Source organism: Gossypium raimondii, chromosome 4, assembly GCF_025698545.1.
Source record: "Gossypium raimondii isolate GPD5lz chromosome 4, ASM2569854v1, whole genome shotgun sequence".
Classification (NCBI taxonomy): domain Eukaryota; kingdom Viridiplantae; phylum Streptophyta; class Magnoliopsida; order Malvales; family Malvaceae; genus Gossypium; species Gossypium raimondii.
In genome coordinates this window covers 48,290,509-48,314,979 of record NC_068568.1, presented here as the reverse complement: position 1 = coordinate 48,314,979, position 24,471 = coordinate 48,290,509, and the positions used below count along the sequence as shown (strand labels likewise).

Genomic DNA, 24,471 nt, shown 5'->3' with positions numbered 1-24,471 from the left:
GATCAAATACCCGATTCACTAACTTGAATCTGTTAAACCGAATTTTGAAATATAACAGACATTTTATCAAGGAGAGTCTGCACTGTGGCCTGATATGCACCCCATTCGTTTCAACCAAGGATCAATTGGCATACGTACTCACAAAAGGACTGACAAGCACTGGGTTTGAAGATATTATTAGCAAGCTTGGGATGGAAAATATCCATTCACCAACTTGAAGGGTAGTGTGAATAACTATGACATCTTGCATAATTATATCATAATTCTAATATTAATTAGCACGATATTACAAAATCATTTATGTATAGCCTTTGTATAACCTAATCTAAAATCTAAGCTTTTTCCCTATTCTCTTTCTTCTCCTTATGGTGCTGCAACAGCAGCAGTTTTCTTTAACAATTCAAAATCTTAAATTTCAAATATGTTAATTCTCGAACAAAAAATTAAAAATAATGAATTCATAAATTTTAAAGTTACAATTTTGAAATCCAAATTTTAGTCCTCATAAGCTAAATAGAGAAATGTATTTTAACTTTTTTTTCTTTTTACTTTCTATGGTAGATAAGAATAAACAAATCTGGTCGAGACTAAAGAATAATGAAATTTGAATTGAGAAATTACTAATAATAATAATAAATGATTATATTTGTAAACCACTTTAAGTAAATAATACAAAATCACATTAGCTTGGGAGGAGTTACATACAGCACAAGCTAAGATTTCAGTAAAAATAAAAAATAAAATAGTAGTGACATGCATGGAGAATCCATTTCTAACACTTCCCTATTTTCCTAACACAATTTCTACAGACTTGATGCTGGGCATATCGGTAAGGTGCAGAATTCTTCCTCCCAAAAACATTCCAACCATCTGCTGTATAGCTACCAAATTTTCAGATGATACACCATCAACACAAAATCATCTGAACATACCATTAATTCGCCTCTGCTAATTTCAAACGTGGAACGATATTCATTGACTGGAGTTCCTGGTAGAATGCCATGAAATGGGAAGAATGTTAACGACAAAAGTCAAAACAAAGAACTGATGAATGCATAAAAATGTAGGCAAGGAACAAAGCATTCAATGGCCATTGAACCGAATATGAATGAAAAACCAGAAGGCATACAAGTAAAGTAAACTAAAAGCTTTTATATCCAAGAAGCATATGCAGTTTTGATAAGCTTTACTAATGAAATTTAGCTAAGTCATGAATATATTACAGCACCTCGAATAACCAGAGCAAACAACAAACTTAAGAAAACCAGCTCGTTATCCAAATACCTGAAACTTTATACAATCGCTACTAAAGTTCAAAACTAAGGCACTGAACATGGAACGGGAAACTGTAAAATAAAGAGAGAGAAAATGGAGAGGAGAATTTGGAGACTGCGATTTCAAACTCGATAGAAACAGTGTTCTTTTAAAATATAGGGCAGAAATCTTAAGTACACACAAGTCATTTAACTTTTCTTTTTCCATCCTTTTTGGTTGAGGACTTGAATCTGAAGCCTTTTGTATTCCGATGTTTTTAGAAAATAGGAAATAACATGGACAATGACAGGTCAGGTGCGTTGTAACTTCTACTATGAACAAGGAAAAGGGAATTGTTGGTAAAGTAATGAGCTATCTGCCGATTTAACCGAGACAGAAGGAGGAGATACTATGTTCCTCTAACTCTTTTATCTTCTTTTAAATATCCCATTTCCAAGGCATATCTGGATATGGATAAAGGCATATGACACCCTCCTAAGGCCCTCCAAATACCATGAAAAAACTTTGAAAAAGTTGAACATACAAAAACCAGCACATACCCATATGCGACACTTATATCAGACACTTATATCAGAGTCCGAGTGACAGACGAAATACACACCTTTCAACTACAAGTGCTCGGTAGGAGTGGGACTAACAAGTCCCATGCTAAACCGTAAGAATCAATATGCAGTATAGGAATGGTGATTCTTGGAAAACAATTACATTAGAGGCCTAATTAATACTCCTATGTCCAAATTAAAATGTCACAGTTAACTTTCTTTACACAATTTTTAAACTTTGACTGAAATTTTATATGAAATATTTTAATTAATTAAAATTTAAAAAACATATATCTAAAAGCTATTTAATTCAAAGTGTTGAAACTATTTTCTTTTAGATGTTATCAGTAATAAATTTCAAATGATGAGTCAAAGTTCAAAATTTTCGACCAACAAAAGTGAAAAGTTGACTATTTTATTAGAACCAAGTGAGTATTAATTTAAAAATCAAATTTCAATAAGCATCCAATTTTAAGTGAAATTGTATATTTTATTTGATCAGGTCCTAGTGCAATACTGTCACAGATAATTCAAACACATCATTTGTATAACATAAATGTTTACCGAATCTACCTGGATTAAAAGCTTGCAAGCGTATGGTAGTTGCATAGTTGAAACATCATCTCCATTTTTACATGAAGAACAAATCCCTGTTTTCAGCTTATGGCTGTAGTATCCTAACAATCCACATTTTCTGCAGACCTGTATCCAAAGAAGGTTATTATCAGATCACAGCTGATTATGGTCAATATCCCAGAAGTAGAAGTGTAAAACAAAAGCACCCTACTTCACCATTGCCAGAAAATTGTGGATAAATAACAGGTAACGATTCATTCAATGTTAAGAAATATGAAAATAACAGTTATTCTTGAACTGAACTACAATGTTTCATATGAGCAAACTTCAACGAGAATTTACTCTAGGTTTTTCTGATTGGGAAAAGCACAAAACCTTTGCAACCTGTGGTCGTAAGAGACTAGATGTAATTTAAGTAAGCAAGAAGGCCCTATTTTCAATAGCCATTTCCAGGAGTGATTTGATGCTGGATTACTTCTCAAGTGAATTACGTGTGGAAAATATTATGATATACACTATATACCTCAAGCATTATTTTTGCTGCTATTGCTTTAGCAGTACAATGCAGCATTGTTTTATATTCCACTGCTTGAGAATTCTAAACAAATTGTGAACAGTATGTGCATGTAAAAATTGATATCTTAAAGCATAATCAAATACCTGGACTTCAAAAGGATCGCTAGATACCATCAGGCGCTCAAAAATCAACATACTGGCACCATAAGCAATTAGACAATCACGTTCCATTTCACCTACTCGTAACCCTGTGGAGAAAACATACATGAGCCCACACTTATTAGAACAAATAATACTTCTTAAGGTAAAAAGTAATGACAGCAAAAATAATATAACTGTAAGAAAATAACCTCCTTTTCGGGCTCTCCCTTCTGTAGGCTGTCTTGTAAGCATAACTCGAGGCCCATTACCTCTAGCATGCATTTTATCAAGGACCTAATAGGCATATCATATTTAGAAAGGAAAACATGCAAGTATTAGACAACCATCAAGCAAGCTAGATAAACATAAAATGATATATGTATTTAGCCGTGATAACACATTAACCGATCAAAGTAATATAGCAAAACAAAAAAAAGCTTCTCGTGAGGTACTATTGAGATCAAGGCACCCACCCCCACCCCCCCACTTGCCTAGAATAGACATTAAATACAAGAATAGAAAACGCAAGAAGATATCTGATATGAGAGAAAATGAACAGGCTAGTTTTGAAGAACAGAACTGAAGTCACTGCTTTAAAACAAAAGCAGATATTTGAAATGGTATTCAAACATTACCACTTAGCTTGGTATAAATGGTATCCATCTTACTTATTTTTTTCCAAAAAGAGGGAGAAGAGAAGGAGAAAGAAATCAGAGAGGAATGTTGGCTGTTCCATGGCTTCAGTTACTCATGGACTTGAGTATCTGGCAATCCATAAAAGATTTTCTCAAGAACTTAAGGAAAAGGTTAAATGTTCCTGTATAAAAAACTTGAATTTGTTTCCTTTTCTTCTCCTTTTTGATTGGAAACTATGAACAATTCGGCACGTAAAACTTCATATTTAGATTTAATTCTTTGGTCAAAGAAAGAAATAAAGGGGAGAATAAATGGACCAAAAAATGGAAGTTATGGCAGCTGTTCCATGGACACAGAGTCAAGCTGTAGATGGGGTACATGGTGTCACATAAAGTGTTATCCTTAGGATATAACCAAGCACTTTGTACATTATTATGTCTAGAAACATGGCAGCACAAAAACTAAGGCAGTTATGCCAACAGCCCTAAGTAACCCCTATGTTACTCCAACACTTCTGTTTTTTTTTTTTGGGGTACCTATCTCCAACGCATATCCTTCATGGATAAAGGGATATGATCCTTCAAGGACTCTTGAAATAAATGGAAACCTTAAAAAGATTAAAGTATGCATCTCGTGTCCCAGAATCCAACGATCAGTTTGTACAGAGTACAAAAGAAACTAACCATAAAATTTTTTGTTGTGATTCAAGTTTAACTCAATAAAGATGTACATTAGAATAAAGAAATGAAAGCTGACCATATGCTTTAACTTCTGGTAGTAAATTGGTCCCATAAAAATATATGCTTGCAGCGGACAACCAGTGATACCTTAAGAAAATTTGCAGATGTCAGGATTATATCATTTTAAGAACCTAAATCAGAATAATGAATATCTAAAACGGAGAAAAAGTTTCCAGCCTCTCGATGAATTATCCAAGGTCACAAATCAATCTGGGAAGATGCGTTAAAAAGCGATAGAGAACAATAAAATTAATGGTAAAAGTTACACTTCATTCCTATGTTCTCCAACTCCCTATTTTGCAGTAACCGTGACTGACATGCATGCTGGACGAATATCAGAACAAGCATATAGAGACATGAACCCCCAAGAAGCCTCCAAGTACATGGAAAGTTTGGAAAATGTTCAAACATACACATAGGACTTCTGCCTGATACTCACAAACGAGTTTGAGTAACATAGCTTTATTCCGATTTCCATCTGGTTATGATATATTATCTCCTCTACTCCATCCTTTTAAATTCAGAGGCAAAAATCCTCGGGAATTGATCATTTCAGATTCTACTAGAGTTGGAAGTGCATTTTAGTTACCAAAAAGTTCAAATGAAGGACCTAAAATATAAATTATATAATGATATCACTGTTCTAGATGCAATCCTATGCACAACGATTGAAAGGGAATTTCACATTCTTTGATGGTGAAAGGCCTGGTTTTAGAAAACAAAATAGTTGAATTTTCAAGACACCCCTCTCTAATCTCCAGTTACTTCAATCCTAAATTCTGTTTTATTCTTCTGTGTATATCACCCATAATCAGACAGGCATCAATATTGGTAAGCAATAATAGATTCAGTCATATTGATATTGAACCATAACTTACTGTCAGTTTAATTGTCAGTGATACTGAAACAGATTAATCCACATCATTCAAGATGGGTGTCAATAAAGATAAGCTTCTTAACACTTATTCTCTAGCAATGCATCCAATATATTTGTGACCTCTTAAAATAATGAGTTTGAAACTCTAGTTCTTTTATTATAGTGTAGACATATTCCAGATGCATCATTTGAAATAGGAAACGTAACTCTAGTAATCTTGACAGCTGCAGTAGGCTTCAACTTTCAAGAAAAGGGGAGAGGGGGAAGGATAGTAAGCAGCAAAACCTGAATAAATGAAGTCCTTGCCGTTGTAGCAAAAACCGTGCTTGACAAGAGTTTCACTGACAAAGATCAAGAGTATATAATAAATTTGCTATGCTAGAAATGAAACCATATAGAGGAAGGGTCAGGGAAAGGAAGGTAGTAAGTAACCTTATGGTTTCAACCTTATCCGCATGACCACTAGGCTCGCCAAAGGCACTACCATAATGGAACCTACCACATGAAACTCCAGCTTTGCCACCAAGAAGCTCTATCATCTTGCCTACAGTCATTCGACTAACAAAAACAAAAAAGAGCAGTAACATGCATCAAGCAATAAGTAGAAAGATAGCAATGCTAGCAACATAATACAATAATAAAATAAAATTCCATAACATTCTGAACAAGAAGCTTATGATGTGTTGGCAGCATTTTACTTTATGTTGTTTAAATGTATATCCTCTTTCATTGAGGTATGCATAAAAACTATGAGGTCCAGGACAATAGTTGAAGAACCAAAAACCAGACATCAAAACTTGCATCAGAAAACAAATTAAAGTTGCCTAGATTCATAAAATCAACAAACCACCTCAAGCAAACCAAAATTCAACAAGTGCTTCTTTGATGCTCCAAAGTCAAGCACTTAATTTCTCCACATTCCACCCCAAAACAGATCTCTTGTTAGATCCATCTCCCTTCCCATTTGTACGCATTTTGTAAGATCAGAAACACTTTTCTTCTTATGACCCAAATAAGCAAAAACAGTCATTTATTTTGGTTGTTTATGCATCTTTCTTGGACATGTACAGTGATGCTATATATTACATGCAAAATCATAAGGTAGAGCTCACAAATAACAAGTGATTTATGAAGGTGACCACCTATCCTTTTTTATTTTCCTTTAGGGTAGAGCGGGATAGGGAAATCATGCTTAAATTGACCCACAGTGTTCATGCGTCACAACATGTCTCAATGAGAAAAGAAAGAGAGAGAAATAGTAACAAGTGAATGCCTTCTCAGGTGTTTATCAGTCCAAGAAACTGTCTTTTTTAGCCAATAGGAGCTAGAGATAGGGGTGAATGCCTTAGATTCTAGTCATTCAAATCATAAAATTATGACAAACAAAAAAATTATTACCTTGGAAAACCATGAGGATTCATAATTAAATCAGGACAAATGCCACGCTCAGAAAAGGGGAAATCTTCCTGTTGAATAATAATACCACAGACACCTTTCTGGCCATGTCTGCTACTAAATTTGTCACCAAGCTGAAAAAAATACATATTAAAGGAGTAACAAAAAGAAAACAAGGTCAAACCTGCTTTTCTGAGGAAAAATATTAAAATGATAATGAAGCCAAATCAATATTGCCTACCTCAGGTCTACGAGTATGACGTATTAAAAATTTTATTGATAGATTGCCGTTCCTATCAGTGCTAAGAGAAACTCTATCCATCACACAAGACTCTCCTTCAGGACCTTTGTATGATTGCCTTACAGGTTTATAGGCACTGCAAATAGAAATTGGTAAAAAACTTCTCATAGCAGCACAAGATCAACAAGAGGCTTAGTGAAAAATTAAAACGAATAACTTACCTATCTGGAAGAGAGTCTGAAGATACGCGAGTCCCTCTTGTATGAATAGGGACCTCCTTATTAAGGAGGATATCATTTGGTCTAATAATCTCCCCAGGAGAAGCAATTCCATCATCATCTAATATCTACATAAAGAACTTCACAATTGTAATTTGACGGAAATCATCACCCCCCCTTTCCCCAAAAAAAAATCTAATAAAATTAGAAACAGTGATTGCACAGAGAAAGTTACCCTGCTAAGTTTCCAAAAATTACTAATAATGAGCTATATTTCCAGATTACTCATTACTTTGAGAGTTGGGATGCATAAAAGAAAAGAAAAAAGTTAAACTTCTTATATGCAAAGGAATCCACCTGAGGCAAGAAAAAGGGACTTTCCAAAGGATATTACGAGGTAGCTAGTTCATTTTCACCATTAGAAACTCAAACTGATCGAGCATTAATATTGCCTTACCTCTCTTTGAATATGGAAAGTGTTCTTTGCATAAGGAGAACACATTAAAAACTCAAAGACAAATGTCCATTAATTACTAGTTGCTAACAGACCAATAAAAACTTTACTTGCATTGCATTCTCATTTAAATATAATTGAACTAGTTAAAGATCCTCCATATACATGGAAATTTTCGGAAAATGTTGAACATACTTGTGTTGAACACATCCACATCCAACGTTTACACCTGAGCTAAAGTAACTTAGATATAAAGCAAGTTATAGTAAACCAGACCATTCACGCGTCTAATTGTTTTCTGAGTCAAGATGTGAAACAGTCCTAGAACCCTAGTTATGTTCTGTATGACTGCAGAAAATATATAGCTTCCTCTTTCAACTATTAACAAACCCCTTTGGTAAGAAAATAAAAATCCTGAGGGTTCTATTACCCAAGCCATCTCTTTTAATGAAAAAAGATTCAAAGTGTCTAATTTTAGAAGGTCATCTTTTGAAAGGTAATTTGGAAAAGAAATTATTAAAGTTGCCTTCCAAAATTAATTGTCAACTTGTTATCCACCATACTGAAGGAGGAATTTCACTACCAACAGAATTCTAGATTGCTATAGATCGATATTGGAAGGGGACACAAGTTACAGAAAAACTAGTGAGAAATTACAGAAAAAGAGAAAGATGTAATCTCAGCAAACAAATAATTGTTTGAGCAGCATAAGACATGCTTAAAAACCAGTAATTTGACAATGCGGCAGTTCATTCGTCCAAACAGGAAATGTAGCAAATGCATTACCAGCATTTTCTCTGAACCAGGTCCAGTTCTCTGTGGCCTAAGAATTCTGTCGGTTGCACCATTTTCATATTTTTGAATAACGTTAGAAGACCTGCTCAACAGAGAACACAGAAGATAATATGTAATTGCTAAGCCATGCAGGATTACAAGCTCTAATCAGAAAAATAAGAAAATCCCCCAGAAGGATGAAAAAGCTGTATACTTTTTCATGACAATACAACGACCAAAACCACGGTCTAGAGAAGACTTGTTCATGACAATTGCATCCTCTATGTCATAACCACTATAACTGATGACTGCAACAGTTGCATTCTGACCAGCTCCAAGCTTATCATATCCGACCTGAAAGCCATGACAGTCAATTTACAGTACAAAATGGTGTGCTCATACACTACAATATGCAGACTACTGACCAGTTCAATTGTCCTTGTTGTCAATAATGGTCGCTGAGGATACACCAATAGATAAAGTAACGTGTCCATCCGGCACAACTACAGCACAAAAGAGACCACCTCAGCCAGGAATAAAGAAAATTTAGCTAAAAGCATATGGACAGAAGGCTCAAGCTAAACTCAAACATAAAAGATGAAATAGAAAACTTAGAATATCTAGCAGGGAGACATGTCACCAAAAAAAAAACAGAAATATCTTAATGAACTTTAAGGAGACAGAAATCAACAAACAAAATGCAAACACATAAGGAGACTTGACATTAACTGCAGCATTAGGAGAGTAACCGTTATTTTTAACAACTCTATGCCTCAAATTCTTGAGGCAAAAACCCATCTCAAGTTTAAGATAGATATTTTTCAGAAAACAAAAGTGGAGTTTATATGATACGTGAGCATATAACTTGCATAGTGCAATATCAGATTATGGAAAACAGTGAATGCTTGTATTAGACTGACAAAACCTTCATAAATTTCTTCTTGAATTCAAGAAACTGAATTACATATTTAGTGGAATACAAGGACTCTTTTAGAAAGAAAAATATATATTAACAGAATACTGAATAATACGGCTTGCCTGGTTATATGCAATATTTCCCATTGCTTGCTTCCCCATTGCACACTACGAATACAGAAACATTTAGAGAGGGTAACAGCAAAGTTACAGTTCAGAACTATGTCAAGTTCATGATATCAGAAAGTGATGTAAAAAACCTGATAGGTATTTCTTGGCGATTGATTATGATGAGGATAAGGAATCAACCCCGCAATAACACCTAATATTGTGAAAGGCTCTATCTCAATATGGGTTGTTTCAGGTGTTGCCTCTCCCTCATACAAAGCAATCTAAACAGATAACCATGTTGTTAAAATTAAAGTATCTATAAATTGAAGCAACCTCTAAAACATTAGGTTAAACAAACCAGAGCATTGTTCTCCTCGTTGACGTCAAGATACTCAATCAATCCATCACTTAAAAAGTCATCAAAAGTACGCACTCCATCCTTAATAAGCACAAAACTTACAATTAAATTTCAAACAAGATTATTCTCTTTGGATAAATAGGAAACATAACTCTTACCAACAACTCCTTCATATGGTGTTCTTTGATCCTTGATATTCCCTTGTCAGCTATTACCAATGGTCGACAAACTCGACCACCATCAGAAGCAATGTAAACACACCGCTGATCAATATTTTTGATCTCAAGGATCAGTAAAAATTTAAAATAAAAGAAAAAAAATACAGTACACAGGAGCAATGAAAACCACTAGTCCCATCTGCACTCTAGTCTAATTTCAACATGATCATAGAAAACGAATACCACCATCAGAAGCAATGTAAACACACCGCTGATCAATATATTTGAATCTCAAGGATCAGTAAAAATTTAAAATAAAAGAAAAAAAATACAGTACACAGGAGCAATGAAAACCACTAGTCCCATCTGCACTCTAGTCTAATTTCAACATGATCATAGAAAACGAATACAACCAAATATGGAGACAGCAATGTGCTGGTTCAAAAGGGATTATATTAGGACATGCACGATGAAAACCACTAGTTACATCTGCACTCTAGTCCAATTTCAACATGATCATAGAAAACAAATAGAACCAGATATGGATACAGCAACACAACTGTTTGAAAGGGATTAGAATAGAACATGCACTCAGTGGGATTCAGCATTAATTCGTATGTGTGGATGTATGCATGCATATCAATTAATGATGTGAAGAACCTGGCCTTTGGAAAGGAAATCATCCATAAATTTGTTTATATGTGGGTCAAGCTTCATGACTTCCTTTCCAAAATAATCTTTTTATCTCATCTTCTTCATTTTGGAAATTGGAGCCAGTTTTGGAGCAACTGTCAATATGTCGGATTAACCGTATACCCCACAGTTTCTCCGAATAGAATCTCACCACTTATTTAATGTGATAAAAGTACTTATCTTCTACCCTTTGTACAGTATATTTGTTATCTATTAGACTCCACATGACAGGTGAGGATTTAAACATCTATTGAGGTGCCATTTATTTCAAATTCCTGAACTAACCCTCTTAAAACATATTTATTTAGAAAATTACAAAATACACGGACATACACATGAATACCAACAAATATCTGAATACAACTGACAAGGCGACCAGAAATTTAATAAAGAAGCTTCTATCAGGGACAATATTAAAGTGAGAAAGAGATCAACCAGACTTGTTTCAGCTAAATATTCAAAATAGTACCTGCAACTCAAAGGATTCTCTTCAACCCACCCTTACATCAGATTTTGGAAGGATAAGGGAGTTACAGAACTATATCCCATAAAACAAAAATTAATAACTCACTATACAAGATTGAAGTGGTTTAAGGGAGAAAACAGCAGTGAATAAAAGAGCTGAACAAGCAAATAGGCAAGATGGAACTCTAGAAAAATTAGGGTTATAGAAAACCTTTTGTATTAAATCAAAGAAAATAATAAGAATAATAATCTGGCTGTAAATATTTTACAGCTTATTTATAGTAAAACTCGAACAATCCTACCTTCTTTAGATTATTTAAACTAGAACTCTTAAATAACTCATTAAATATTTAATGAAATAATTTTAATACAAATACTCCTATAACTAAAATAAAATAGTAAATAATTAACTAATTTAGATGCTCCTGCATCAAAGATATTCCAAGAAGTATATGATAATGAACACATTTAATTATCAAACCTATTTACATGTTCACATTATATTCCATTTCCTTGAAAACGGAGCTAACCACAGGATCAACATTGGACATGACTCTTTAGTTGTTGGATCAGCAACTAATTACACTTCCTGCACCATACATGCTTGTAAAACACACAATATATGGGTATAGCGCACAACTGGATGATTGTTAGATCCAAAACCAACAGAGACGATTGCAAATAAATAATCTATCTTTACACACGAGCAAACATTACAGCTTTGATTCCAAACATGAACTACAATCATAATTCTGGTGTAAAGCAAAGATAAATCTACAAGCTGATCTAGACCTTAGCATGAGTGTAAGGGTTATTAAGACTAGATAGCATGATTATGCAAACTGAAAGAAAAGGTATATAATCACATGCAAAATAGTTACATAGCTTTCAAGTGAAAGAATATTTTACCTGCTTCTCATTTACGAAGACGCTCACAAACTCGCCAACTTTGCCAGCTCTTCGCAGCTTTCTCAGAGCATTAGCAAAATGCTACATAAAGGGGAGACAATATTACTGAACTAGTGGAACAAAGTTAATAAACATATGCATACATTTTACAAAACAAATATGCATGTCTAGGAATTGAAAAACAACAGGGAAGTTCCTAATTTTTTTAATTTCTGAATATAAGATAATTGTTAAAAGGCTTAAAAGAAAATATTATTTATATCAAGAAGCGGGTTGAAAAAATAGAGAAGTTCATCAAATGCTAAAGGAAGCCTTCCAACCTGAAAAAGAGCTGCCATATAATGAGGACACGACCAAGTATTTTGTCCTAATGAGTCGGGCAATAAACATGCTATCATACCAAAGCAGAAGGGCCCAGAATTTCAAACAAACAAGCACTAACATTAATTTATCCTTATTAACTTACAAAGTTACTAGTTGGGAAAACATGTAAGGAAGGACATGAAAAAACAGTAACATGTATGTACTAGTGTACAACAGTGATTTAATGCAAGTAGATACATTTATAAAAGTAGCAAGGATGAACTTGTAATCTCAACACTTTTTGGAGGGTATATCTTTAAATCAAGCACAAAAAGAAACATTACATAGGTAAAAGACAGCAAAGTGATTGAGATTAAAGTTGACTAAGCTGCCTTTGCATATTAATACATAAATTTCTACTGATGAAGTCCTTTAATCACCATCTTATTTTTCATTTTTCTTTTTCCATGCATCAAAGGGCAAAACAATCTGTCCAACAGTCTAGACCAGTTTTGAATTATATTTCAGTATAATTGAGTGACCTCCAAATTTGGATATCAATTGTTTTAGGCTTCAAAGGAACACTAGAAGCACCTGTGGCCTTCTATGTTTTCCAAGAATGAGCCCGTTCAACATAACCAGGAATGAATTTGGCGTATGAAGCTCTTCTCCAGATAGTAGCTCCAAGTCCTCAACACCCAAGCAATAACACTGTAATAGAAAAAGAATACAATGAATTTGAAATGAAAACATAGGCAAAATAATGATAGCACTAGGCATATTGATAAGGTATAAGTAGTATCAAAAAATAGATAAGGACTAAAAATTGGTTGCATCCTTTCAGTTTGAGATGCAAAATAACTCTTTTCTTTGAGTTTGTTCTAAATTTAGTTACAAACAAGTTGCAGTAAAATATCTAACCAAATATAATGTTTTATGTGATTGAATTAATTAATTAATTTTTAATATCTTTCAAAATTATAATCATATAATAAAATCAAATGAACAAAACAATTTTAGATTGTAAAATAAAATGTCAACAAGAATACAGAATTTTTCTGATCAAAGAATTAAAAAGAGATCTAAATGCAATATGATAGCCATGTATTAAACTTGTATGAACAATCATGATGTTTATTTTCTAATTCAAGCTATTGATTGAATATTAGCTAACAAACCAAATGTGTGAAAAGAATTAATACTTATTACTAATTTTAGTTTTACTCAATTTAGATCCCCACTACTTCATTCTTTTGAAGTGAACTTCTCTTCCTTTAAATATCCAGGTGTTCTTTTGAATTTCTTTCCTCTTTTTGCTTTCTTCTTGAACCATTCTAGTTCTTTTCTGATCAAATCTCCCCTTTTATATATGGAGTATTTAACTTCATAAGTGGGGTTTTAAAAAGTCAAAAATACACATCAAATTGCTTTTGGTTCTTTTCTCGTGGTAAATACTACACAAGCAAGTTCTCTACTTCATAGTATTTTTTCTCATATTATTTCAAGAAATACATATTGATCCTCAGAAAGAAATTTGTTTTTCCTTAAATCAAATTTCTTTAAGCTATGCAGGTATTTTCTATTTTGATTAGAAATCACTTAATGTGATGAAACTATAAATAAAATAACCACCCTGAAAATAGATAAGTTCACATTAAGGAACATAGAGGCTCCATGTGGTTAGAGTTGATGAAGTACTAAAAACTGAATCAAACTAAAAACACCCGTAATACTTGATAGTTTAGTATCTTGTTACCCAATGGATTTCCATTAGCAAACCGAACTTTTATATTTTAGAACCAAAGACTGTTTGATATCAACGGGAAATATCTCCTCACTATTTACTTTAGACTTATGCACTATGACAATGACTTCACAAACAAAAGCAATTTCAAATGAATAAGTACATACCAAAGAAACCAATGGACCCTCATCCTCGTCAGTAGTAACATGAGTCATTAGAGCCAAGTTTTTAACCAGACCACAAGCTTCACCTTCTGGAGTATCACAAGGGCAAAGCATTCCCCACTAGAGAAAATTAAAAAGAAAAAAAGAAAAGAAAAAAAAAATAAGCAGGCTGAAAAAACTTAAGTAACTATTAGTGAATAATCCATGTTGATGTATTTTGAATGAAACCAGAGACATCACACTCACCTGACTAGGTTGTAAGGCCCTCGGTCCACTTACTTTCCGAGATTTCTCAAACTGCGGTGAGACTTTTGTCATAAAGCCCAAAGTTCCAATAAAGGACAACCTTGCCAAGACCTATCAGTGAAAGATTTTCCATCAATTGAGATTGTACCAAGAACATACGGGAGAAAAATGGATAAATAAAAACCAATTGGGAGGATGATAGACACCTGTGTCATGCCTTTTCTGTGCATTCTGAACCGCTGGATATCAAAGTTTCCAGTAGAAAGGGTCCTTTCAAGCCCCGTAGTGATGAACTCCATACGACGCAAAAACTACAAATTTAAAGAAAAAAAGGTTACAATGGATTGAGAAATTAAAATGTAAAACTGGAAAACAGATCTAAAAGAAAAAAGAACAAATCAGTGCGAAACAAAATGAATATGGAGATTAAAGCATATATTTATATGTAGAACGAGCTTTTACAGGTTTTTGTTTTCTTTTCTTTTTAAGCTTTTACATTTTCAACCCAACAAGAACTGTCTCATGGAACCTAGGAGTTCCTAAATGCTAAACCCTTGGTGGAAGAATGATTCTGTATGCTTCACGTTAGAGAATATTATGTAAATGTTCTAGCATAATCTTAGGGATTTTTATTTTTTATCTTATTTGATTTCTTTCCTTATGTAACTTGTACAAACTGGTTTACCTTTAAGATGTAAATACAAGAAGTTCTTCTCAGTAAAACTTCATCTGCTCCTATTCTCATAACACACCTCATAATAGTTAATAAGTCATAAATAATAGGAGCAATTTGCATGTATTTACATGTAGAACCAGCTTTTTACAGTTTCTTTCTCTTTTTGAGTTCAAGATTTTATTTTTTTAGTCAAATAAAAAACCTAGGCAGTTCCTAGGTAGAAGAAGGAATATGTATGTTTCTCTTCATAGTAGTGAATAATGGATAAATAAGAGGGGCAATTTGCATGGGTGAGATTCCAGTTCTTCATGTCGTTAATGTGAAACACCAACAGAACTAGGACTGACTACACAGCCAAGCTAGTTGGTGCTTGCATTGATTCCAGTTCGTTATGCTGTAGATATGAAACCAATTAAAATTCAAACTATACAGTCACACTAGTTGGACTTTCAACCAGTTGATACTTGGCTCAGACCTTTGTTACTTTGTTAGCAATAGGGCAATAACTCAACTGTTATTCAATGTTTAGCATGTTCAAGTTTTTTAAACAATCCACAGAGGCCTAAGCTGAAGCAAATTATGTGACTCAATGGAGATACTTTCACAATAAAAAATCTTTCTTCACAACCCCAACTCTCCTTGTTAACACCCTCCCCACATCCTTAACTCCACAGCCACCTACCACCAGTACAAAATAGATTGACTTTTCCAAATCTGAGATGATAATAGACAGGATTTAAAGCTAAGAAATTCCCAAAACTTTGAAAATCACACTGGGATTGGCAAAAGCACTTGCCTTGAAAGTAGCTATTTTTGCCACTTACCTGAGAAGGGTCTAATGCACTAGATCTGCTGGTCTTTGATAGGACACTATCAATCGACTTCTTAACCTGGGCAAGCGTGGTCTTGAATAGATCCTATTACATTAACAAGTCAATGATTACAGCTGAAAACATTGAGAACTACATAGCAATGTAAATAAGTTTTGAGGAACAAGCAGAATTATGAATAATACCTCAAAAAGAAGAGAGATTAATTGTCCTGATAGCTCAAGACGCTTGTTCCCCACATAATCCTACAAAATAAAGGAAACCATTTAAAGATCTTGCACAAGTAAGCTTGAAGATATCAGACTGTAAAATGTCCATCAATTTTCATGCTTCCACAAGCTCTTAAAACGCCTGAATAGCTAGCACCTATGACACAGCACAACACCTCATTTGCCTTGGAAAGATAAACATGGAAAAAGGACTATAACAATAAATTGCAGCAAAATTGTCTGATGGATGACCTTGGTTTATCTTAAAGGCACGTGTCTTTCTCTTTGCTCAGGGGTGACCATGGTTAGAATAGAAAAATGTTATAGAGCACTTTGACCGGAAGGACTAAACACAGTAGCAACTTTGAGAAGCAGCTGCAGTAAAGTTAAGAATGTAATCTTTGGAGTTTTAAATGAGTGGATTGGCATGGGTTTAATAGGATAGAGCTTCTAGTGCTGTTTTTCTAGATGAACTATCATTTAAGCAATGGAGTTCTTGTTGATTGCTTCCGAGTACTTTCTTAGTTATATAGCTACATAATAAGGGTAACTATCAGTTCACACTAGTAGTGACTTCACATTTGCCAAAAGCTAAAAAATAGAAGGGTATTTACCTAAAAATCATTGGGTTTGACTGTAATTACACTCAAGTACATGAGTACGGAAAACTAACAACCCACAGAAATTGTGCTAACATTAGTAACAGAGTTTAGAATTACTAAAATGCCCATTTCTGGAATTAAAATTGTTGTTTGAATGGATACAAGCAAAAGAATACTTTTGCAAGAGATTTAAAGAGGCAATTTCACCACTTTCAAGCAAAAGAATATCAGAATTCAGAGTCAAACAGTACAAATATAAGAAACCGTATGAACAACTTTAATTGAAATCAAAAGGCATAAACAGAAATTAAATTGGAGGATTGCAAGACTGCCCAGCAAACAGTATCAAAAGATAGTTTTGAAGGAATTTCCATCAATGTCAGTCGTAAAGAGAGGACTTTGGTTTGGTTGTACTAGTGGGTAATTTCTTTTGTCTCCAGGTAGTCGTTCATCCAATTGATGCAAACACCAAATATTTTCTTCTACCTTGCTTGGCCTTTTTTCCCCAAAAGTCTGAAGATCTTTAAATTGAAGAGCATTCACTTTTGGGTAGAGGCAAATGTACTATTGTTTTCTTTGAAGAATTTTATCAAACAATTTCCACACAGACCACTAGATTAATCTCAGCATCTTGCATTACCATTAATCAAGGGTATTTTCATCATCATTTTACATGTCATCATTCTAACGGAAGCCTACAGAATTCTAATGATTGGACTATATTATAATGTAAAAGGTATTTCTTTATGATGGAACATAATTTTTCCCAATTAATGACCGAGTGTAATATCTTCAACCTAAGGGTTCCAGGGTAATTTACTGAAAGGAAACATTTTCAACTATATGAATAGCTACCTTGTCATCCATAGCATCCTTATTTAAGATTGCTTCCATCATCCTTCTCAGCATTACCGCAACATACAAACATTTAGGGCGAAAATTATTGCAGCGCACCTAAAAGGAGAAAATTAAATGTAAAACAATTGTTGATGCCAAAATACTGTCATTTGAGAACTAAAACAAAACCTACTGGAACATTGGCAATAAACACATCTCGAAGAATACAAAAAGCTCTCCCATCCTACAAAAAAAACAAAATAATATAGATAAATTGACCCATTAACATAAATTAGTAAAACAACGCTGGAATCATAGATTTTTTTTTTTTTCATTGCCATTGATGAAAAGCTCTCAATCACATCTACATGTGCAAAAACAGGAATTTATTCAGAGAAAGACTAAAGAGTAAGAAAAACCTGGTCAGATGCCGAACTAGCATATAAAGGCCTCTTTGCCTGCAAAAGGAAGCAATCAGCATGAAAACTTGAACCAATCAGGAGTATTGGCACAAAAATGAAAATGATATCTATATTTGTACAACAACAATGAATATATAGAAAATGGGAAAACCCACAAACTAAATAATGCATCAACTCTTCAAACAGGCTCCAACTTTAACAAGAAAGCTCTTGGAAAAAAACTTAAACCAGTAGGTTCAGCTAAAACTACTGCTGAACAATGAGCATGAATATAATATAATATAATATAATATAATATAAAGGCCTTTTAGCCTGCAAAAGGAAGCAATCATCATGAAAACTTGAACCAACCAGAATTATTGGCACAAAAATGACAATATACAGCGTACAACAACTATAAAGAAAAGGGAAAACCCACAAACTAAATGATGCATCAACTCTTCAAACAGGCTCTGACTTTAACAAGAAAGCTCTCAAAAATAAAAACCTGTAGGTTCAGCTAAAACTACTGCTGAACAATGAACAAGCGCAATTATAAATGTTTGAGTTAATTGTAACTCATAAATTAGTTGATTTCCTAATAAAGAGAAGAAGGGTAAAAGAATAACACCACAAAAAGAAATGGAAACTCCTCAAAAACTACAGAAACCTTCATGGAGTTAAGAAACTCCTTGTAGTCGTTAATGCAAATGGACCAACCATAATGATTCGCTCAAGCTTGATTGTTACCTTAAAAGTAAATTACCAACAGCCAGCAAAATAAGGAGCCTTATGAAAGAATAGAGGCCATAAGAGTAAAAGTTCAATACTTATGCACCACTTCCTTTCATACTTCAAGACTGACATGATCAATAAGCTGATAAGGCCTCACAGTATTTTCACTTTTAAAACATTGCATAAAAGTAACAAAAACTGCAGATTAGAATTAAAGTAAAACTAACTTATAAACATCTAAATAAGGTTCCATGTGGCCACTGAAATCTAGATATAAAAAGCTAAATTCATAAGTTTTATCACAAAAGTAAGCAAGAGTACTGAACCTTCGTATCAAGGTAGGCCAATGCTTGTTCCTTGGTATATATGCCAATACCTGCACATTCCTAGAAAAGAACAAATAAATAAATTAAAAAAGCATCACTATCCAAAGACAAGAATAACTCTAGAATAGTCCAGAACACGTTGCATAAAAAACTCTTAAACAACACCATGACAGCACACATCATGTTACAAGACTGAAATACCAGATGCAGATCATTTTTATGACGCCAATGCTTAATGACTAAATAATAAGATGGGTCACAAAAAGAAAATTGTGAAATTAGTTAATGAGGATTTTACATGCACTAACTCGCAGCTAAGCAGTAGACACATTACCAATTTAGGCAACATCTGATCTAGATAGGAGTTGAACAGGGTTTAATGGAATGCCAAAACTATTAGACACATATCAGACATTCAATGACAGGGTAAGAAGGGATAGATATGTACAAAGTACAGGTTTTAGAATGGAGGTGCTTGTGTAAGATTATAAGAACACAAAAATACTAGAGATGAAACATTATGGGACACAGAGGAGATATGACGGAAAACTGAATTTCATTTCAGAAATCTAAATTCAGTATAATTACAAACTACATAACTTTTTATAGTAGAGGGTGGACTTGAGACCTATGTTGCTCCGACCATTCATTTTTGTTGAAGTACCTGTGTTTGACACATATCCAACCATGGGTTTGTCCAATGACCCCCTAAATACATGGAAATCTTAAAAAATATGAACTGTACCCATGTCAGATACATATCCCTATCCGACACTAACACCCAAGACCCAAGTAACAACGCATGAAAACTTCTCAATTTTCTTGAGAAACCTTGAGACGGATAAAGAACCTCACCATGATCTGCATAAGATCTCTATAGGAGTTCAGAAATCGAATCCTAGTTTCAAGACTCTTACCTAAGTCATTTTCTATCTCTAGCTTCATTTTTGTAATCCAATCATAAAATTTGCTCTTATATATTGATGCATTCCAGCAAATTGATAAACCATTCAAGTGCTCTTCCCTCAACTTCCACTTCATCAATCAAACTATTACAATCCCTTTAATAAGAAATATATACATTTTTTAAGTCCTTATATTCCTTTAATAAGCATTCAAGCTATTTGCAAACAACTTTTCGGGAAGCTATTTACCATTCTTTTAAATAATACAAATTATGAACAACTACGCACCCTTAACCATATAGCTTACCTCTATAGAAGGTAAAAGAAGGGCACTGAAACGAGGATCTCTCCCAAGCATCTGCACCACCTCTTGATCACTCTCCATCCCCATTGCTTTCATGACCACCATAATAGGGATCTGTGAGAAAACAATACTCAGCAAAAACTGAAGTCTAGTAATGCAACACTAATAACTCTTCAGGGGGGAAAAGAAAAGAAGAGAAAGTAAGATGCAACAAGACCTTTTTCACAAATTGGTTGAGTAACAAATATATCTTCTCTTTCTCCATCTGAATAACTGTTTTGCTTTTTGTTGCCTCTGAACTGCTTGTCACAGATGCATTTATACTGGGGGCAGAGAAAAAAAATAATCAAGTAGAACTGACATAAATTAGAACAAATACAAACACTGAGAAAATTGATAGGAAAGGAAATTACTATAACAAAGCGATAGCTATACTAATACAGCTAAAGATAGATGTATCAACCGAGTAGAATGCCAAGAAAAAGATTAGCCCCAGGTTGAAACAATAAGTCCATAACAAGACCTTGCTCATCCTATATGCCAAACTGAATGCATAAACACTTTATGCAGAATAAAGCAATATAAAATTTTACATACTAAAATTGCATTGCATCAATAGAAGTCATTGTTTCCTTCCCAATCCTTCTATGAGCTTCAAAACATATTTCCATCAGGCAGCGATGCTAAATGACCATAAGCTAGACCATTTTAATTGATTATTTGCTAATAAAGTCTCTGATTTTGTTGTAAGTTCATTAGCAAGTAATAAAATATATGACAGATTACATAAAGTCTTCAAGAACCAACTAGACAAACAACAAGACTTTAACCCCCTACTTTACACTCTTCTACAACCCACGGTAACTATTACAAGCAGAGTTATATATGGAACCAAGGAAATTCTAGTACTGCACACGATAAGAAAGTGGAGGAGTCAATCATTAGCAAGTCATAAAAAATTGAAAGAACAACTCACTTTCCCTTCTTATCTGCATCAATAATTATCCTGTTCTTGGAGAGTTGTTCCTGTATTAAAATCACCTGAAAGACATTGGCAGAATCATGACATTATAATGATAAGATATTATCAGGAAACAGAACAATAAATATTTGAAAAACAAGAGACTAACAAGAGAAGAGAAAAATAAAATTCAGTTCCAACGAGAGAAGAATTCGAAAAGAAAAAGTATCAACAAATACGGCTGTCAATATGTCTATTTCAGGTAAATCAAACTCGGAATGCGCATAAAAAAGAGCCTGGGTGAAAAACAAGTACTTAAAGTGAAAAGACAAAAACAATCATAACTCCAAGAACCATGATATGAATTATTCTTAAAGCAACAAAATTTTACATGTACTATTCTTATTCAATTTTGAAGTTATCTTCCAATCATTGAAATGAAAAGGTAAAGAAGAAATTACTTAGGATGAAAAATACCAAATGGATTTAGTGTGTACATTTACATTTGTAACTACATATATATCATCACTGCATCCAAACAAAATCCTATCAGACAATCCAGAGAGAAAATATCAAGACCACTTGCTGATGGGTCCATTCTAAATACTACATCAAAAGAGGTAGAACTGGAAAAATTAGCATAATACTAATGTCGTATATTTTTATCCATTCAATGTACGATTCACCAGCTACTTTACTACAATTTTCTGGCCCATCATGAATATTAATTGAATATTATGAATGGCAATTGCTGTCAAACTAAAAGCATGTTATAGTGAACGAGCATATGTGTGCGCCTGTGAAGCAAGTAAAGAACAAAGCAAACAGATATGTATGCAACAAAGATGGTCTGAATTACCTTCTCCGTTCCTTTAATGACAAAATACCCTCCAGGATCAAGAGGACACTCACCTAATATCAAACAATAAAAAAATATATATTATAACAAGAAGAAAGTGAGAAAAGCAATGACAATTATTTTGAATTTACTGAACACAGACCAAGCCTTGCAAGTTCGGCTTCATCTTTTCCTTGTAACACACAGCAGCAACTCCTTAACATGATGGGCATTCTTCCAATAACAAGATCATTCTGCGGCGAACAGATGTTGTATTACATAAAAGCATCTATCATTCTGCATCATACACACATCATTGAAGCATCTGATGTACCTTTTCTAGTCTAGTTTTCTGCCCATGACTCCCTTGAATGTACTCTATATTAACCAATATCGGTGCAGCATACCTTAAAAATTAACAGCATATTAATAAGACAAAACAAAACAATATGTACCACTCACTATTCCTTTTAAAGCTTCAGTTGTTATAACACCACAAAAATAACAAACTCCTACAATGTCTATATGAAATAGTTGAACCTAGAAAATTACTAATGTATTTAGGAAAAATCATTTGTACATACGTCATTTCCGACAACCGGCAAGCATGGGGATTAATTTTTTCAGTAATCCCATCCACAGTCATGGAGGGCTCACCAATTCTAACATCTTTAAACCTGCATAGCAACACAAATTACAAATGAACTAGATCAGAAAAATAAAATCAAAATTATACCATAGGAAACTTAATTCCCCGTACAGGTAAGTCATAACCAGAACATCAAGGAACAAAATACAAGGCAACCAAACTAATTCATGACAGTAAAACAGCTAAGGCTCCGTGTGGTTGTTATTAGCACTAACCCACCACTTGCTTTTTGCTCCCTCAAATGTTACTAAAAAGAAAATTCCTCAACTTTTATTAGAAACGAGCAAATAGTTAAGCCAAAACACATCTGAAATTAACAAATAGAAAAAATTAAATAAGTAGTATGTGATCATTCCAAAAGAACGTTTTTTTTTTTAATTTATTTTTAATTGTTCAAAAAGATTACATTCTGCTTCTTCTAAAAAAATCTTTTTTAAAAATAAAAGCATTTAAATAGAGCCTATATCGGCAAGATGGCAAAATATATTTTATAGCATTCATCACCAAAACATAAACAAAAATGCTTTCAAACCTGAGGTAAATACTAGGGTCAATATCGGATACAATCCGGTCATTGGCACGAACAATCTTCTTTATTCCGGTATTAACGAAATAATTAAATGAATCCAAGTGCTGCTTCACTAACCCTCTAACCTATAATAAGAAACAAAAATGCCCAAAACCCATAATTCAGTTCAAGAATGAAAACATATTCACATAAAAATAAATACCAAATTAAAAAAAAAATCACCTTTAAAAACTCAGGGAGAAGTTGAAACTTGTCAACAGCAGATTTTATTGGAGCAGCAAGCTTTTGCTTGTCCACTGGTATCTCGGAAACATTTAAGCTAGTGGGTTTTCCCAAGAAAAAGAAAATTAAACACAGAAATCAAACAAAATCAAATTATATATCGTAAAATGATACAAAAATGAAAGCTTACTTCTTGGAGTTTTTATTGAGTATATCTTCTTGCTTAAGACCCATTTTTCATATAGATGAAAATATTGTGCGTTTTCTGGAATTTGATTGATTTTTGCTTAATACAGAAAACAAACCGCCACTTCAGGTGGTTTTGGTTTCCATTCATTAAAAGACTAAAACCCTTTTAAAAACTTATATAGCATAAGGTTTTGGGTTGTTTTATGGATTTATATTTATTAACCTTTTTTTACCCTCAATCTTTAATCTAATTTAACATACAAAAGCATTTCATATGTACTTCTACTTACATTTACCTGTTTTTTTAATTTATTAAATAATATATTTTATATTTTAAAAATATGTATTTATTAATTAAATAATAATTAGTCTAAATTATAATGAAATTTCATTAATTATATAAGAAAAAACTTATTTATTAGTATTTATTATAACAGTCAGTACAAATTTAAATTTAAAATTGAAAGATAAAGGAAGTGATCTTTTAAATAAAAATTTTAAAATGTTAAAGTAAATTTTGAAAGGGTTAGATAAATTTTGAAATTTTTACTTAATTTTTTATGTAAGAAAATAAAATATATATAATCATCATGAACTAGCATTAATATTATTATAAATATAAATATCATTTAATTGTCATTATGATGAAAAGTATATTCATAAAAAAGTAAAATAATATGTTTGAGAATGAAACCTTAAAATTTTTTTCTTTTTTTTCTCCAAGTAGTATGTTTTCTCTTTTTTGTTTTGCTCAACGATTGTGCCAACCTCCGGGCGAGTTATTTTTTGCCTTTCATAAACCCTCTA

The 24,471-nt window shown here is 33.2% G+C and overlaps 1 protein-coding gene across 1 annotated transcript; it reads right to left on the bottom strand.

The window, feature by feature from the left end:
• Positions 1–609: 609 nt before the first annotated feature.
• On the bottom strand, positions 610–23,824 carry LOC105780069 (DNA-directed RNA polymerase III subunit 2). Its single transcript, XM_012604174.2, has 38 exons — positions 23,666–23,824; positions 23,476–23,572; positions 23,257–23,378; positions 22,660–22,752; positions 22,410–22,482; positions 22,239–22,329; positions 22,097–22,149; positions 21,253–21,317; positions 20,494–20,599; positions 20,280–20,390; positions 19,068–19,127; positions 18,025–18,063; positions 17,799–17,849; positions 17,624–17,722; positions 16,143–16,202; positions 15,952–16,044; positions 14,658–14,762; positions 14,452–14,562; positions 14,209–14,325; positions 12,892–13,008; positions 11,995–12,075; positions 9,928–10,032; positions 9,770–9,850; positions 9,561–9,692; positions 9,424–9,468; positions 8,811–8,888; positions 8,600–8,739; positions 8,398–8,488; positions 7,161–7,285; positions 6,940–7,075; positions 6,702–6,832; positions 5,736–5,861; positions 5,589–5,644; positions 4,443–4,513; positions 3,260–3,344; positions 3,054–3,157; positions 2,391–2,519; positions 610–988 (listed from the first exon to the last, which is right to left on the bottom strand). Exons 1-38 carry the CDS (start codon positions 23,707–23,709, stop codon positions 935–937), a joined length of 3,477 nt encoding a protein of 1,158 aa, XP_012459628.1. The 5' UTR covers positions 23,710–23,824; the 3' UTR covers positions 610–934.
• Positions 23,825–24,471: the final 647 nt, after the last annotated feature.